General features: G+C 42.9%; 1 protein-coding gene across 3 annotated transcripts; it reads left to right on the top strand.

Moving 5' to 3' along the window:
* The first annotated feature begins 472 nt into the window (after positions 1 to 472).
* Positions 473 to 17,799, top strand: DDX25 (DEAD-box helicase 25). 3 transcript variants are annotated; one of them, XM_063311134.1, is made up of 12 exons: positions 473 to 576; positions 3,450 to 3,510; positions 4,819 to 4,869; positions 7,555 to 7,690; positions 9,980 to 10,072; positions 11,005 to 11,107; positions 12,372 to 12,486; positions 13,886 to 14,063; positions 14,982 to 15,219; positions 15,870 to 16,032; positions 16,128 to 16,316; positions 17,206 to 17,799. In XM_063311134.1, exons 1-12 carry the CDS (start codon positions 499 to 501, stop codon positions 17,265 to 17,267), a joined length of 1,467 nt encoding a protein of 488 aa, XP_063167204.1. In that variant the 5' UTR covers positions 473 to 498; the 3' UTR covers positions 17,268 to 17,799. The 3 variants fall into 3 exon arrangements, with proteins under 3 accessions (XP_063167204.1, XP_063167206.1, XP_063167205.1); XM_063311136.1 differs by lacking the exon at positions 3,450 to 3,510 and having other exon boundaries at positions 558 to 576; positions 7,555 to 7,664; XM_063311135.1 differs by lacking the exon at positions 473 to 576 and having other exon boundaries at positions 3,360 to 3,510; positions 7,555 to 7,664.
* Positions 17,800 to 18,116: the final 317 nt, after the last annotated feature.

Here is an 18,116-nt window from a genome sequence, read left to right as displayed (position 1 = left end):
AACACGCCGCGCGAGGCCCCGCTCCTACCTCTGCGGCGCTTTTCACGCTCACGTGCGTTGAAGGCGAGCAGCGCCGGGCGCCGTCCCGCAGGCAACCTCCACACAGGAAGTGACGCGTCCTGCCCCTATCCAAAATGTAGAGCGGAGGTTTCTGAGAAGTGGAGTCTTTCCGGTCAAGAGGCTCTCATCCCCGCCTCGGCCGCTGGTGAACGTTAAGGACCGACGTCATCCGCATCTCCCCCACCCCGCCCAAAAAGAACTGGGCGCCCCACAGCAGCCTCCAGGAGGGCGGGCAAAGTGCCCCCCCAAGCACGTGGGAGGCGAGCGAGGCCCCGCCCCGCTCTGCGATCTCCACAGCAACGGCGCGGTCGCTCCACCCCGCGTCATAAATACTGATCGGCCTTGCCCTCGTCGCCCCGCCTCTTTCTGCATCCGCGGCGAGGCCGGTGGTTGTCAGCGGCGGCGGGGCTGCCGGCTCGTCTCGGGGCGGAGGGCGAGATGTGGGCGAGGCCGAGCTGCTTAGGGAGTGAGCTTGTGGGGAGGCCCGAGGGGAGCGTCCGGGCCGTGCAAGAGAAAGTAAGAGAAGCGAGGGACTAGCGCCCCTTCCCTCACTTTAGTCCTTTGCCTCCTCTCGGGCTTCGGTTCCCCCGCCGCAAAGCGCTTTCCCCACTCTCCAACTTCTAAAGGTGGGCATTTGGGGAAAGCGCCTCAAACCTACATCTGAGTAGTGGCGGGGGAGTAGTGGGCTGTTTGCACACGCCCAGAGGCTCTGCTGTTCCTTCTGCCTGTGCTCTTAAGGTTACGCCTCCTGCTGGGGGTGAAACTGGCCGGTTAAAAACAACTGGCTGGATTAGATCTAAGATCCGTTAGTTTTGCGCTCTCAGTTTTTCTTCACACAAAAGCAGCTTTGGTGCTGCTTACTCCTCAGTTACTGACAGGTATAGTGCTTCTGTCCAAGGGGGTTCGAATTGAGGAATTCGACTTATGAGTGTGGATAAGCCTTCCGTTGGATGCTTTCTTGTTTACTTATTTATTCAAAGTAACTATAGTTCCTCATCAAAGCATTCCAGATGAGGATTATTCTTCCACTCTATGATGTTTCCAAAATTTTTGGCATTGCCCCCTCTCCTTTATTGATTCAGCCTTGCCCCATGCTATGCAATTATTTTAAAGTTTAGTATGTATTTTAATTGTGTTCTCCAAATTGATTATAGGTAGCCCTTGTTTAGCCACTGCCTCGTTTAGTGACTGTTGGCAGTTACAACAGTGATGAAAAAGTAACTTTACAACTAATCCTCACTTTTACAACCTTCGCAGGTCTGTAAAGCAAGGGAAAGGTGAAGTCAGATCATAAGCACAATCATGCTTTCACCTAGTGACCGATTTGCTTAACAATCTAGTTGCTGGTCCCAATTGTGGTCTCTAAACAAGGACTACCTGTGCTGCTTCTGTGGCTGATGCCTTGAGACAAATCGCCATTGTGTTGTTCCTCTTCAGCATTGGGGCCAAAATGTCGACATCCCTGGACTGTTCAGTGCTTACACATAAGGGGTTCTGCACTTCCATACATTGAATGCAAAGGGAATGTGTGTGGGTGCCAGAATAAGAACAGAGCATCAAAATTGGTGGTCAGTAAATGTGGTTTGAATATCAAGTCATTGAGGTGGTATGGTCATATAAAAGGGATGAGGATCGAATTGTAAAACCAATATATGAAGGGAGAATTACTATTATTTAAATTTATTGGCTGCCCAGCTCCAGTGGACTCTGAATGAATGGGTCAAGACAAAGGGGATCCTCCTCTGTTGTGACGCCTGACCTCTAGATCAGTATCCACCCCCCCCCCCGAGATTTGAATGGTTCTCACCCTGATATTCCAAAAGTCCTTGAAAACCTGGCTTTTTTCTCAGGCCTTGGGGAAGGGTAGGTTTTGAGACCTTGTGGGATGTTTTATGGTGTGTTATACTGTATATGTGGTTCCCCCACTCCCTAGACATACTCAATCTCTTTATTCTTGCTTTTTAAAGTGTAAGCTACCCAGGGTTGCTTCAGATTGGGTGCCCTCTGAATTGAAATAAATAAAGATCAAGAAAGTTGTAGTTGGGTAGAGTTGATGAAATCCTGAACAAAAAAGAGGGGAGAAGGGTAAAAACAAAAGGCAGTGTGTGAAGCAGGGTTTATAGGAAGCCGTTGAGAGCTTTACATCAGTGGTCCTATATAAACTAGACTTGGCTGTGTTTCTTTCTCACTTTTTCTTATCTCATGCCTTAATTCCTTGGCTTTGCTATTTTTGCACTTTACACAATGTTGCTTCCCCCGAAGAAAATTGTGTGATGGGGATGTATTTATGGACTAATGTTTATTGATCTGCTTCTTGTTTGTTATGTTCTCTGTAAGAAATACACACATGCTTACTGTGGTGTGGACAGTTTGTGAATATATATTTTCAAAAAGTGCCTGCACTCCTATTCCAAAGTAGGTGTGATCCAACAGAACTTTTTCAGCTGCCCAAGCCTTCTTTTGGTCCCAAACTCATTTGTTTCCTCCCAGGGCTGTACTTCTCACTGCCCAGTTTCTTGTCCATCAGTATCCCAACTCCCCTTTATCTGGTTTTTTTCCATGTTTGGTCGTCTCTCTCCCGCGTACCACTCCTGTTACTCCCTTCACTGTTGTCATAACTAGGTATTTTTCTCTTTTATTACACACAGCCTGCTACTTCTCCAACTCATTCATCTTGTTCCTACTTTTCTTGCATTTTACCTTGTTGTTTCCCTCCTTTCCCTCTCCACTTTTTTCTTGGGCTTGGATCTTCTGCTTCATCCTTACCTAATCTGGGTTGTTTTTAATGCACTTGTATACATATATCACTTTAAGCCATAATACGCTTTGTATGGCTTTGGCTTAGCATGATAAGCAAACCCATCTGTCATGGCTTGTAAATCTTGCTTTGTGGTTTAGAGTGTTGTCTGAGTCCTACCAATTGTGGCATCACCTCTTCCTTAGATTTATATTCTGCTTTTCCTCCAGAAGCTCAAGGTGATGCATGCAGCACTTTCTCCCCCATTTTTACCTCACAGCCACAAACCTGTAAGGTGGACTAGGCTGGGGTTTAAAGTCATCTAGTGAGTTTTCATGGAGGAGGATGGATTAAACTGCTTTACTGAGCAGTAAACTTACTGGTTTACATACCAATACAATACAAATACTTTCATTCGATACATTAACTACCACACCATACCAATTCTTATTCTATCTACCTACCTACCTACCTAACATGTAATGCCCAAAGTTGTTGAGAGTCGGGCAGCATACAGGTTTAATAAATTATGATTAACCATGGTTAAATTACACTTTAGCACAATGTGCACACGCAACTATATTGGCATTAGATTGGCTGTGTAGAACCACTGAGTCTCAGATGGTTTGTTCTCTGTCTTTTGTGCTCATAGCTTTGCAGGCCACGTGCCCATGGAACACATTTCAGACATGTTCAGTCTTTCTCAGTGACAGGTAAGAGGTGCACTTGGGTACTGTTTAAAGACCACAACAGCATTGTTTTCTAAGTTGTGTGCCCTAATATGTGTATTAGAAATATTTGATTTGCTAGCTATAAGACATAAGTTTAGTAATAATGCTCCTTGGAAATGTTGGTATGGTGATCGTTTATTTTATAGTAATATTTGTGTATTGCTATGCATAGGCTGACCATACGTCCCGTTTTGAACGGGACAGTCCTGTTTTTTTAACATTTCCAGACCGTCCCATCGTTTTAATATAAATGTCCATTTTGTCCCGTTTTCTTAAAAACTTACTTAAAAATTCGAAAGTTCCTGCGAACCTGTCAGAATGCAGTCTGACTTTGAGTGGAAGGAGGGGGAGCTCAGCAGAAACAGCAGGGGGGAAAACCACAGCTCAACCCGGCGGGAAACCTAAAAAGAAAAAATCGGGATCAGCTGATAGGCGGTGATCAAAGGGCAAGCCGATTGGCTCCTGCCTTGAAACGGTGGGAAGAAAAGAACATAAAAGCATGGCCAGAGGAGGAACGGCTTGTCGGGGACAACTGTTCACTAGACTCTCCAGTCCAGCCTTGCCTCTTGCAAACGAAGGAATCCGAAGATTCCCAGCCTGAGAAAACCAGAGATGTTCCTACCTGCCGATCCAGCCCTGTCCTGTTTTGCCATCCCAATGTCCCGATTTTTAACCCCGTCCCGTTTTGCCATCCCAATGTCCCGTTTTTGTCTCAAGGAAATATGGTCAGCCTAGCTATGCATTGTCCAGATCAGGGGGTCTCAGGCAGTGATCTGGGAACTATTGGTGGGCCATGAAAGTACTGTAGGTGGTTTCTAGTGCAGGTACCGGAATGTGTGTATATGTGTTTGTATATTTTCAAATGGCCCCCAAATGGAGAGATTTTATTTTGAACCCTTCGTTCTCATAAAATCGAGTTGGAAGGAACCTTGGAGATCATTTGACCCAACCCTTTGCCAAGTGCAACAGGTTTATAAAACATGCTTTACAATTTATTGTGCATTTACACAACTTCGTTTTATTAATTAAATCATGATGAAGCAAGTTATGGCTTAGTGCAGTGTGTGCCCTGTCCTCACCCCTCTTTGAAAAAAATCCATTCTGGAATGAAGTTACGAATGGGTCTGTAAGTTCATTCATAGCATTTGTTTAAATTTCAGAACCAGAAATCTCTAGATTGGCTTGAAATGTTTCTTAGCTGTATTTTTTTTTATGGGACAGTAGTATTAACTGTAAGCTTTAAAAAACAGTGCAGACAAATCTAAAAATGTTCTGAAAATTCTTTTTAAGGAGGCAGCGATGGGAGCAATAACACAAGCTTGGAGAAGGATGATGACAGAGGTAGGATTATGGATAACTGCAAGCCGTACTTAGCCCTAGCTGTGATTGAAGTAGTATGTTAATGTCTGGATTGGGTTACTTCAGATTGCAGGCACCTTTCCTGGTAATAAAATATTCCTACATATTCCAAAGTGCCCTTCCCCCCCCCATTAAAATTGACGATATCATGAAAATGGTTTATCATTTATATTATTTTCCAAAATTACAGATAAAGACAACTGCAGTCCTGTTTAAATTGTTTTATTGGAAAAGTTTGTACAGCTGGGTTATCCCTTTTTTCTTTATTGTTCACACGTTTAGAATTATTAACCTGGGTGATTAGCCACACCCAGATGAGTGAGATGCGTGACTTGAAGCATTTGGAAAGGAATGTAAAGTTCACAGAGGATACGTTGGTACCACTGAATACTCTCTATTAAAATTGATAAATCAGTTTTATGCTATGCACCCTTACTATGTAACCTAACAAGAAGCCAAAGGAAATGGACAATGCACACGTAAAAATCACAAAAAAGCTGATGTTACAAAGATGAAAAAACGCATTCTCCATCAGTTATACGCCTTTAAAAACTTGACCCTTTTTCCATATTTGAAGAAGCATTTTATTCTCAGTTGGAGAATTATTTAGTAATTTGGTCCACTTTTACTCTCTATGCAGGTAGTCTGCTATTTGTTGTTTCTTCTTTTAATCTTAGACAAACTGATTTTAGTGTAATGGATTAATTGCATAGTATGATATGAATGACCAATTGAATAGCAAGTTAATGATTAATATCCATGTAAAATCTTTTTTCCTCCTTCCTCGTTTTTTGGTGGAAATTCCTCCGTTTATTATTTTTGGAAATAATAAATAAAAACAATTCTGACAGAAACAGGGTAGACTCGAGCCTCTCTTCCTGACATGCAAGCCCTCTATATATGGGGAATTCTTCGTATAAAATAGTACAGGTCGTCCTCAGTTAACAACAGTAATTGGGTCCAGAATTTCCATCACTAAGCAATGCAGTTGTAAAGTGGGATGTCACATGACTGCATCACTTAGCAACGACAATCCCGGCAGTCCTGGTTGCTGTCATTCACAGAATCCCACCGGTTGTTAGGTGAGGACCTGCCCTGATCCAAGCCATTCCTGGCTTCGTCCCTCCCAGCCCGGAGCCTCGGTAAGGTTAGAGTCTGCCTCCTCTTCAACTCCCCCCAGCCACCTATCTCCCCACATCTCTGCCCTTTTGGCCAGCCTGCCCACTGGCACTCCCAGTGGTAGCAGAGGCACTGGGGCTGAAGGAGAGCCCGGGGCCTTCCGCAGTCTCAGCCGGCTGCCACTGCCCCCAGGCCTCTGCTTCAGCCCATCACCACCACTGCCACTGAGGAGCGCCACCTCAGGCCCCACACCGCAGCGCAAAGCCCCAGCTGCCCCGCACTCCCCCAGCTCTGCCACAGCCAGCCTGCCTTCCCCGTCTTCCCCCCGCTGCTGACGAGGTGTGCCTGGCCTGGCCCTTTGTGAGGCAGCTACTGGCCACGCTGGGCCCTCTTCCCGAGGCCATGGGCCACCTTCCGCGTGTGATTTCAACAAGGGCACATGCAGCCTCGGGAAGAAGGGCTGGCACGGCCGGCTGCTGCCTCTTCATCAGCAGGAGGAAGAAGACGGCGAGGGTCAGCTGGGCAGAGGCGGCAGAGTGGCCAGAAGAGCCGAGAAGCAGGAAGATGGGCGGGGGGCGTTGGAGCACTCCTATGGTCGTAAGTCCAGGCAGGCTGCCAGACACCTGATTTTTGATCACATAACCGCAGGGATGCTGCAGCGGCTGTAACTTTGGGTACCAGGTGTAACTACCGTTTGTTCAGTGCTGCTGCACCTTCAAACAGTCGCTGAATTAATGGTTGTTAACCGAAGCCTACGTGTATTCAGGTGTATAGCCTTATGCTATTTATTCGGATTTACATGTTGGAATCTATATATCAAGGCAAAGCAGAATATACTCCAGTCATGGGTTAAAGATTAACCCTTATTTGCTGACCAGTGGTCCATATTGCTTAACAGTCTGCCATAAAAGCAGTGCAGTTGTTTTCTCGAGACATTTGCCTTTTCTTGCCAAAGGCATACATGCAGTTCCATTTGATGCTTAGCTCATTTTCTGGTGATCGATAGATTCTTACACCCAGAGAAAAGCTGGCCAGCAGGATGACCTTGAAGGTTCTTCACTGATGAGGGCATCCATGTACTGTAGTATACTAAGATTTCTAATGGAAAGATGTGATTTCTGAACTGTATGAGTTTGAAGAAGAGATTGTGAAGCCATTATAGTTGAAAGGATTCACTCCTTGACTTTAGGAAATAAATTGAAATGGTTTCAATTCATTCCTCTCCAGCCAGGCAAGCCCATTTTTATTTACTATGCTGACCTTTCTGCTGTAGTGCTTAAGGCACCTAAGGCTTATAATCCGTCTGATACGATGAAAAAGGAATGGAGGTTGGAAGAGGGCAAGAAATACCTGAGCCCCAATGCTTTGCACTTGGCGTAATCTTGCATTATAGCCTGGTGCAAAAGCCACCGCCTAGGCAGTTTTGAAAAGAAGGGTCTTCCCTTGGGAGGGGTTGTTCCAGTGCATACCAGCAGTGCCCTCTTGTCTTCCTAGTCCGTTTCTTCCAAACAAAATGCTGAACTGATTTATTTTTCTCGTATTACCCAGTGAGTTTGGCAGAAGCATCTCTCTTGAATAAGCTGATACGGAAGTCCCTAGTGGAATCTTATCATCATGTGGAGGTTCTACAGCAAGATCCCAGATCACCACTGTTTTCTGTAAGAACCTTTGAAGAGCTGCATTTGTGAGTAACGGAAATCCAAAACAATTCACTTTGACCCATTGGTTACTTTGCTGTTCGGTGAGTCATTGATCTACTGGCAGTTTGACAGAGGCAGAAGTTATCATGGGCTGCTGGCCGTGGTGGCTATGGGCCTGCCTACGTTAGGGCTACATTTCAGAAGCACCTGCAGATTTATCTACTCTTATAAGATTGGCTGGTTTAAGGGAGCTTATTTAATTTTTTTCTAGCTCTTAACCCGAGGATTTTTTCCCCATTGCAGTGCTGTAGCTCTGCAGAGCTTATGGGTGTACTCTTTCAGATTGGTGAGAAATCCCACCTCACCTTGCTTCCTGGAAGCAACCATTCTATTTATCCACCCCTAACACACACACACACACACACACAGCATCAGTGCCTGTTTTTAGGCATAGTTTAAAATATATGTCCCTTCTCCCTAACTCCAGCCAGGTCAGCAGCATGAAACCGAGGTTCCACCTCCAGGGATAATGTTTGGTTGCAAGAATGCAGACATGATGTCCTTTCACCATCATCAATTGCAAGGTTTTTAAATTAAGGAGGATTGTTGTCTTTGTACCTAGCTTGCTTTGATAGCAGTCATACAGGGGTTTTTTTGCAAATGACTGAACAAATGTACATGTAATCTGAGATGGATGGAGGTCACTAGCTATTTATTTTAACTGCCCTTTCATCAGGCAGAGGTGAGGAAATGTTTAATTGCTCCAAGATCTGCAGTAGCTCAGGGCACTCGTTGATTCAGTTATGGTTTTTTTGCACATCACTGGGAACTGAATGGTTTTTGGTGGTTTCTCTGTGTTATCAGCATTCTGAAGTTAGCAGAAATGAGGTTGCTTTTACATTTGTTGCCCATAAAACTCAAGCACCCCAGTGGGTGTGGAGCTGGAAAGAACCTAGTCCCTGAATTTGAGAGAGAAACACCCAATACCATCGCAAAGCGGCTTTTTTGCCCTCCCCTCCAAAAAAATATATATACGAACCACAAATACTTCAGGCAAAGCAAAAGGCATTTTATTAAGGGGGGGTCAAGTCTTTCTAAGGAGTACAGAAACAAATGATACATATATTTGATACATGTGATGTGTCAGAAAGCAACAAATCAAATACTAAAAGACATTGATTAGACATGAGAAAAGACAGACACCCTTAAAATGTGTTGCATCTCCTCTTTCCCCACCTGGGTGTGTTTCTTTAACACTTGCAGTACTCAAGGACTTCGGAATACAGCCCTATAGTTTGATTGATGTCCCTGAAAGGGCTAGTTTTTGCACATCAAAGGAAATGGCTTTGTCTCAGATGAAAAACATGGTTTCCTAAACTTCAAAAGGAGGCATGGATGCCATGCTAAAATGCTAATATCACCTTTATTAAAATGCTAATAATAAAGCCTAAAATTCTGTGTAACACATGGAAATGGCTTACTGCCTCGCTAAGAACAGCCGATTTGGAAATTCTAATTCTTATTCTTGCTATTCATTTACTCCTCCTCCTCCTCCTTTTTTTTTTTGCCACTCCTAACTAGAGTTTAACTTAAGATCCTTTCTCCCCCCACCCCTCCATGTTCTCCAGGTAGTAAAAACTTGCAGAAGTGTTTTATTGAAGAATTTGTTCTCTTTCAAATGAGGTGTTTTGTGATATATTGTTTATTTACATACAACCCGCATGGGCACACTCTTGTTGAGTAGAAGTGGAAGTTCATAGCATAACTTTTCAGCAGACATCTGCTGCTCCATCCAGTTGTATTCTCCTCCTCCTCCCGTTAGTGGGTGGGTGGACAAATGTACTCTAGGAAAAGCTCCAGCTAAGCTCTGCATCTCTCCAGGCTGCTCTTGGAAGTTTCCATCCATAAGACCTCTAGGTATTAATCCCATCATGCTCCTGCTCTTCCATTCCATTGCAAGCTACAAGAAGAATGGACCATCCAAAGAGACAGTACAGTACATGCATTTCAAAAGTTTCATCCCACCTGTACAGTTATAAAAATGGGCAAAAATGATAAAAATGGGCATCGCAGTCTGCTTCAATGGAACTTTTGTATGAACTGAACTTGTTAATGATACTCCACTGAAGCTCTGGACTTTCTCCTCTACATTTTTTCATAATGGTGGTGAGGATTACGTTTTGCAAAGTTATGAGAGTCATGCCACATTTTGGAAGCCCTTCGTAGTAATCAGAGGTCAGGAAAGGTTAACTTCCAGGCAGAGTCATTCCTGTTTCACTCTGAGTTATCTTAATTGTTCACCAGTACATTTGCACCCTTTGTTGTTTTAACAGAAAGAGTGAACTGCTGCGAGGTGTTTATAGCATGGGTTTTAACAGGCCCTCCAAGATACAGGAAACAGCACTGCCAATGATGCTTGCTGACCCGTAAGTTGGTTTAAAAGAAATTAGAAGGATAGTGCTTATATTGTAGCACAGGAAAGACCTGTGATTAGGCAGTGATTTGTATTAGCTGACTTGAACGTGTGGGAATCTCATTTTATCTGCCTTGAAGGTGAAATATTGCATTTCTTACTTGGGGTTTTAAAGGTGATCACTGTGGAAACAGGATGCTGAACTGGTCCACAGGACTCGTAGTTCCTAATGAGTTAAGATAAATGCAGAAAACATTTTTGGGGGGCAGGGAATGGGGGGCAGTTCCCAGAACAATAAACAGACTTAGGTAAAGGTAAAGGTTTCCCTTGACGTAAAGTCCAGTCGTGTTCGACTCTAGGGGGCGGTGCTCATCTCCGTTTCTAAGCCTTGGAGCCGGCGTTGTCATAGACACTTCCGGGTCATGTGGCCAGCATGACGACTCGGAACGCCGTTACCTTCCCGCCAAAGCGGTACCTATTGATCTACTCACATTTGCATGTTTTCGAACTGCTAGGTGAGCAGGAGCTGGGACGAGCAACGGGAGCTCACCCCACCGCGCGGTTTCGAACCGCCAACCTTCCGATCGGCAGCTTAGGATATCTTTTTTATGTTTGCTTTATATATCTTTTACCCAACATATTTTAAATATTGTTATCATAGGGAAATTCTGTAGCAGAAATCTTTTCAGCTTGTTCAGTTTTGTTATTCCTTTGAAATTATCTACTTTCATTTATTTATTTATTTTAAATACCTTCTCTTAGCCTTTCAGGCTTAGTTTTATGAAATCTTCCTCTCCTTACTTCTCACTTAAATGCTATTTCTACTTTACTTTTTGTCTGTTTTATATTAAAAAAATCATTGAATCATTTTATTATCCCCCATTCTCTTATTAGGCAGCTGCCCTCTATCTGCACAAATGTTAATACAGTAATTTTGTATTTCAGACCCCAAAACCTTATAGCGCAAAGTCAGTCGGGAACTGGCAAAACTGCTGCGTTTGTTCTAGCTATGCTGAGCAGAGTAAACCCAAAGGACCAGTTTCCACAGGTAAAAGTTATTGATTTGCTCCTACCCTGCTGCTTCCTTCAAGGTCAGTCCACCCATGCTGTTTTGTGAGCAAAACCTTTGGTATTAATTTGAATAAGCCTGTCTCCTTGCCTTTCCATTAAGTGCATGTCACGGTTAACCACAGAGGGTTTCAATTCTGAGAGAGACTGAATGTGGAAGCTGATTGGTTAAAGGAAACTGCCATGAAATTGGCACACATCCATCTTAAAATGCACCTGGATAAGAAAGTAGGGTTAGTAAGATCATCAGGCAGCTATTTTCAAATCATGGATGTGGAAGTCAATCAGCTGTTTGGTGGGATTTTAGCCACTTCATTGCATTTTCCTGTGAGAAAGTTTGACTGAAAATATGTTAGCAAAAGTACTAGAATCTAATGCTTTGCAAAAAATATTTTCCACTCAAACTTTGATGCCCTCCCTTTTTGGCACATGTGTTTAATGGCCTAATTTGGAGTGCATCCAGACTGATGCCTTAGTCCTATTCATTTCTTCTCTATAAGCTACATAAGGAATTACATTCCACTCTTCATACCTAGATTACAGCTTACGGATATAGTGTGTTTTGGGAATACATCCTGCTATATTTCATCCATGTTAGTGCATGTGAGTGATATAGCCACATGGGTAGTGATGGAACAATTCACCTGAGCACACCATTTTATTGGACCAACTCAGTATGTGTGTGTGTGTGTGTATACTCAGGTAGTATCTGACATTTATTATAATTTGCTCTAGAGTTGTTCACACAGAAACATAATTCAAAAAAGCAGAATTCTTTTACAAGTTCAGATGCATATTCAAACAAAGTGGTACCTGTCACAAAAGTAATGGAGGTTGATACAGATGTGTGATGGTAAGACTCTTTCCAGTGTGCTACTGCATACATCCAAAACCACCCCTCTTAAAATAGAGAAGAGTTGCACCACAATAATCTATGTTTATGATTGTGCTTTTTTCAATTTTTTTTCCCCAGATTTTTTTCAGTCAGAACTTTTGAAAGGAACATGGGAACGATACAGGAAGACAGTGATTTGATAAGATGTAGATACTTTGTAAATCATATTATAGGTACTTCACAGTCAAGGCGTAGTTTAAGAGCACCCCAGGAAGTTGGAACCAATGAATGTGAAAACAGTCGATGCAATTGGCATAGTACTGTGACTTGTTGAAGACTAAATTTAAAATGTGGCTACAAGTTATGTAGATAAGTTGTCTCATTCTATTTCTCATGTCTTGCCTTGAAGTGCCTCTGCCTCTCTCCCACCTTTGAACTGGCTATTCAAACGGGTCGTGTGGTTGAGAAAATGGGAAAATTCTGTGTCAACATAAGGGTTACTTACGCTATTCGAGGCAACAGAAGTAAGGATTATTACATATATGCTAGATTGTTATCCTCCCTTTCCTCCATGACCTTCCCTCCTATATATAATGCTCCCTCCTCTAGTTTTTGCCCCTAATCAATAGCCCTGTGAGGTGGGTTGGACTGAAAGGAAGTAACTGGCCCAGAGTCACTCAGTGAACTTTCATGACTGAAGATAGACTTGATCCTGGGTCCTCCAGTAAAAGTCCATCACCCTGGCTGTCAGGATGTCTCTCTGCAATGCAAGTGCATCCTCTCTGTTGTGCCAACTAACTTTTCGGTTCTAATTTTATAAAACACAATGTTGCCAGTCTCCCCCAATGCACACTCATGACCACACATCCACTTCATGTAGGGGATTCTTCCACAGTTTTTAAGTTTTGCTGCAATCTTTTCAATCACTAAGCACAATATTCCAATTCCATTTTCAATTCTCCTTGAAGAGTTACATGATTTTTGCATCAGACTTAGAAAGTATTTGAGGTGCTCATGTTACTTCGTCTGATTGTTTGGGGATTTTTGTATTGGTTGAATGGTACTGTTGTAATTTGGTTTTAAATTGTAAGCCACCCAAATTTGTGATAGCCTTGGGCAGCCTTGTAATTTTAACAAATTTAAAATCAATAAATTGTGGATAAATATAGAAAATGACTACTTTTTCTCATAACCAAACTTATTAAGAAATACTTTCTTCTATATTAGGTTACAATATTTAGTTATTTGTACCCCACCATGGGCTTTGGTAATGTTGGCTTAACCGTACTCTGAAGATGTCAGACTGAGCCTCCAGTACATGCATGTATATTGAGAAGGACTTCTTAGTTGCTTACTGGACAGTGCGAGTGCCATGGTGCAAACACACTCTCTATGTGCTTGTTTTTATGGGGCCCAGAGTAGGCAACATAGCGCCCTTCCTATATTCGGTACAGTATTACAAATCCTATGAGTCTCAGCCAGCAGACCAGTTGTGGCTTATTAGGTGTGGATGGCAGTCCAAAATATCTGGATGGCACCAAGATACCTACCTTCATACCTGCCTTTTTGAAAAAGAAGATGCAAAAACACAGCTTGACTCCCATTTCTTTTTTGGTGTTCAAGAAGATTAATTATGTTTATTCTTACATGTGTTATAATAAACATACTAGGATCTTCCCATTTTGCTTTCATAGCAATCCTATAAGGTGCCCAACATCCTCACCAATTTCTTCCTTAGGAATGAAATTGACTTGATTCAAGATTCCTAATTATCCAGCTTATTCAATTTCATATGTCCCTCATTTTGGGCAGGACCAAAGAAAAGCAACTTCACAAAGATAGTACTGCATAGTCTTAAGTTTTTTTCAGTGCAGCAAATAATGTTCTTTATAACATAAGGAAAAATAAATACGTTTTTCTTAGTTCAAAGGGGGACTCTGATAGAAGAACAAATAGTAATTGGAACACCAGGGACCCTGCTAGATTGGTGTTTTAAGCTACGGTTTCTTGATGTGAAGAAGATCAAAGTGTTTGTGCTGGATGAAGCAGATGTCATGATTGATAAACAGAATTTCCTGGATCAGAGTATCCGTATACAGAGGTAAAACATGTTTTTCTTCTTTTCGTAAGATAGCTTCTGAACATGAGTTTCTTTTCCCTTGCTAAAAATACTCCATATTTAACTTTTGCCAAGTTGCCTTACTGCTACTCATCATCCACAAGAGAGTTGTAAAAATAGAGATCATATGAATAAAACTTCCTTTTTTATGGATTGATATTATTGAGAAAGTCATTAAGATTCTTATCCTCTGCCAGGGCAAAAGCAGATCCCAAGTTCAACAAATGCTGCTTCGTGCAGCATGGAAGAAGAGCATGGATGCATGTTGATGCTTCTGCTTACGAGCTTATCAAGAAGCTGGAATGAGCAGCAGCTTTTGGTGCATACCATTTGTCATGGTATCTGCTGCCAAAATCACCCAAGTCACCGGTTGCTTCAGTTATATGATGCCCTTCCTAAAATTCCTACACCAGATCTCTTACCTCTTCCTGTGCAGTCTTCCTGCCTTATGCTTTAGAGCTTTCTAGGTTCTTGTCTCTTCTGCTCCAGAGGAGTCTTTGGACCATTGCTCTGTCTATCCCAGGACTGTAAACCTTAGGGACCTCCAGATGTTACTGAGTTCTGGTTGCCAACAGCTGAACCAACATGGCCCATAGTGAGGGATCATGGATGCTTCAGTCCAAACATACCTTTGCTCATCTTTAATCTAGCTGAATATGGCCTACGCTGGACCGTACTGATGGGCAATTTTCTGTAGTTGGAGACGCTGAGGATCAAATCTGGAAACCTTTTGCGTGTCAAACCACTGAGCTGCAGCCTCTTTGAAATGAGTTCCTTCATTTACAGAGAATGCTGGCAAAGGGCCCGTGAAGATCAGTTCACCTGGGCATTTAATAGCTACTTCTCTAAGCCCTGTCTGTTGGAACTATCTGTTGTTGTTGTTGTTTTAATTCTCCACAGAGCTTTATCATCAGATTGCCAGATGCTTCTCTTCTCAGCAACCTTTGAGGAGCCTGTGCTACAGTTTGCACAACGCATGATGCCCGAGCCCAACATAATAAAGCTCCGCCGAGAGGAGCTGACCCTCAGCAATATCAGGCAGTACTATTTTGAATGCGAGAATAAGGAAGACAAATTCAGAGCCCTGTGCAACATCTATGGCTGCATCACCATTGGCCAGGCAATCATTTTCTGTCAGGTAAAGTGTTCGATGTCAGCCCTTCAAGGTAAACCAGACTAGGAAACCCAAATCATGCAGGCCAATACTGCTTTTATTATAAGGTTACAGTAACAGAATCTTGCAAGTCTGAATGCGCTTCCCCCCTCCCTCACTTCATCTTCGTAGAACTAGGGAGGGTCTTGTCTGAGACATTTACACATGTTACAGTTCTGCTCTGGACTCAACTTCCTTTTATCTGACGGTTGTCTTGGTAGCAGCTCTTCCTCCTATCCCTCGGGGTCATTCCTTCTTCCCATTACACCTGGCCGGCGTTTGGCTGGATTAAGGTATCTTCCTGCAAATGTCTCACCACTAAATCTGGAGATACCCATGCGCTACCCATCACCCAAAGAGGGAATAGCTCTTTAAGTTGCTTTACACTGATGCAGAAATGCCATTACTGTTAACAGTTGCTGCTAGAAACCAGAGAAGAATGAATGGTGAAATGCTGTAATAGGTTGCTTCATGTGTTCCTTCTTGTTTTTACTTACTGCATCTCATCCTGAAACCCACTCGTATTGGATGGGTTTTAAATTGATACATTACAGTACATCAGAAACATAGCCAGCACACTGTCCATTCCAGTGCTTCATTTTGTGTGTCTCTTACTTCCTGTATGCTTTTGACAGACTCGCCAGAATGCTAAATGGCTGTATGGTTCACTGAAAAGAGATGGGCACCAAGTGTCTCTGCTGAGTGGGGAACTGACGGTTGAACAGCGGGCAGACGTAATCCAGCAGTTCCGGGATGGGAAGCACAAAGTCCTCATCACAACCAACGTCTGCGCTAGAGGTACAGTTCATATAGCTGAAGCTACCCTTGGTTTTTGCTGCTTTTGTCCAGGCAGGTCAGCTGTAAATATCCTCCTGATCTGTGTTTCTCCACAGGCATTGACGTGAAGCAGGTCACAATTGTGGTCAACTTTACCTTGCCTACGAAAATGACCCAGGAACCTGACTTTGAGGCCTACCTGCACCGCATCGGTCGAGCAGGCCGGTTTGGAAAGAAGGGCCTGGCCTTCAATATGGTGGAAAGGCATAATTTACCCCTCCTGTTTGCAATCCAGGATCACTTCAGTGAGTATGTTTACTTTCACTGGACCAATGAACAACAAGTGTGGGTAATCCAATGTTTCAGCCTTAGTCAGAAAGACATTCGTCAGCTTTTAGCTTGCACTGGAGGTGTGAAGTGGAAAACTGTAAGGCTGCGGTGCTTGGAAGATAAGAGGCACTTCCATTTAATTTGACAATAATTCTTATATCATTAACTTTAAAACAGGTGGGCATTTTTCTGAGGGGGTGGACACTCTTCCAAACACACCGTTGTCTGCAGCCATGCACCATCTTAATTTCTTAGAACACCTACAGAGTTCATGCTGCGGATAGAGGCATTCTTGGAATCAAAGGTTACGTTAGTGACAGGTGTTTTTATTTTGTAGCTTTTTCCAGTTTCTTTTACAGGTAGTCTTTGCTTAACAACCATTTGTTTAGTGATGGTTCAGACTTACAACGGTGCTGAAAAAACTGAGTTACGACCGGTCCTCACACTTACAACCGTTGCAGCGTCCCATGGTCACGTGATCACCATTTTCAACCTTCCCAGCCAGCTTCTCACAAGCAAAAACAATGGAGAATCGTGTGATTCGCTTAACGGCCACATGGCTTGCTTAACATCCATGGTGATTTGCTTAATGACTGCTGCAAAAGTCATAAAATGGGGTTGGATTTGCTTAAAGACTGCTTCGCTTAGCAACTGAAATTCCTGTCCCAATTGTGGTTATTAAGTGAGGATTACCTATAATCAAAAGAGTATAAAAACAGAATTAGGAGCTTGGCAGGCAGAAAGTGGGGTTATATACGTGATGCTGTGTCATAAACTTCAGAAGATCTGCCTACTGCAATCCAGTGGCTTAGGAATCCCTGTGTTTCCAACTAAGTCAGCTACAAATTTATTTCCTTTTTTCAGAGATCTTCATCAAGCGTCTTGATCCAGAAGATATGGAAGAGCTAGAAAAAATAGAAGACTGAATTCTTCCAGTTTTGTGTTAAAGTCCTGTAACCATATCAAGACATTTTTCCCAATTATACATCGTTTTGTCAAAAAAAAAATTCCCTTATTTTTGTTTTGCTTCTGTAAACTGTTCCAGTGGTGCATAGAATGGTTTACATGATTAGCAGGAAAAGCCCTGAGCTTTCCAGACCATTTATCTCAAAGTCCCTTATCATCTACATAGATGTCCTGCACCATTTTTACCCTGCTCTGCAAATGACTGCAGTAATTTGGGGCCTTTGTTTTTTTTTCCCCTGAGAAAAATGGAGGAACTTAGTGATTCACACTGTAAAGTTGATTTTACTTAAATGCCTTAGTACCCCATGTCAGATATTTCCATCACACAGTTTAATAATCCTCCGCAGTCAGTTGCACCAGGATCATGGGAATCCTCAGATCCAAATACATATGATATTGGGCTTTGAGGGGGCCAGCATTCTGTGCTAAATCTGTATCATTTGAGCTAAAGCTGAGGTTAATAAAGTGACTGTTGGAAAACAACACAAACAAGATTTCTCCTGCAATTTATCTACCTGCCTCTAGGTGTCAGTAGGTGCTTGTACTGAAAGCCAAGTTACAGGCAACTTTGATTTGAGGAGGGGTGTGTGTGTGTATATGTGTATCTCCCCTGTGTTTACCCCCAGGGCTTTTAAAATTGATGGCTTGAACATTCCATTACTTGATTTGCTGTAAGCTATCAGCCCATCTAAGTGGCTCTTTCTCCCTTCTCAGGCTTAGCTTTTCAGGAGATTTCCCCATATATTGCCAAGTGCTATTAATTCCAAGCCAACACTGCTGGATAGGATCTGTTAACTTTGTTGTTGTTG

The sequence above is a fragment of the Candoia aspera genome, chromosome 9 (genome assembly GCF_035149785.1).
Source record: "Candoia aspera isolate rCanAsp1 chromosome 9, rCanAsp1.hap2, whole genome shotgun sequence".
Lineage (NCBI taxonomy): Eukaryota > Metazoa > Chordata > Lepidosauria > Squamata > Boidae > Candoia > Candoia aspera.
This window is presented reverse-complemented; position numbering and strand designations above follow the sequence as displayed.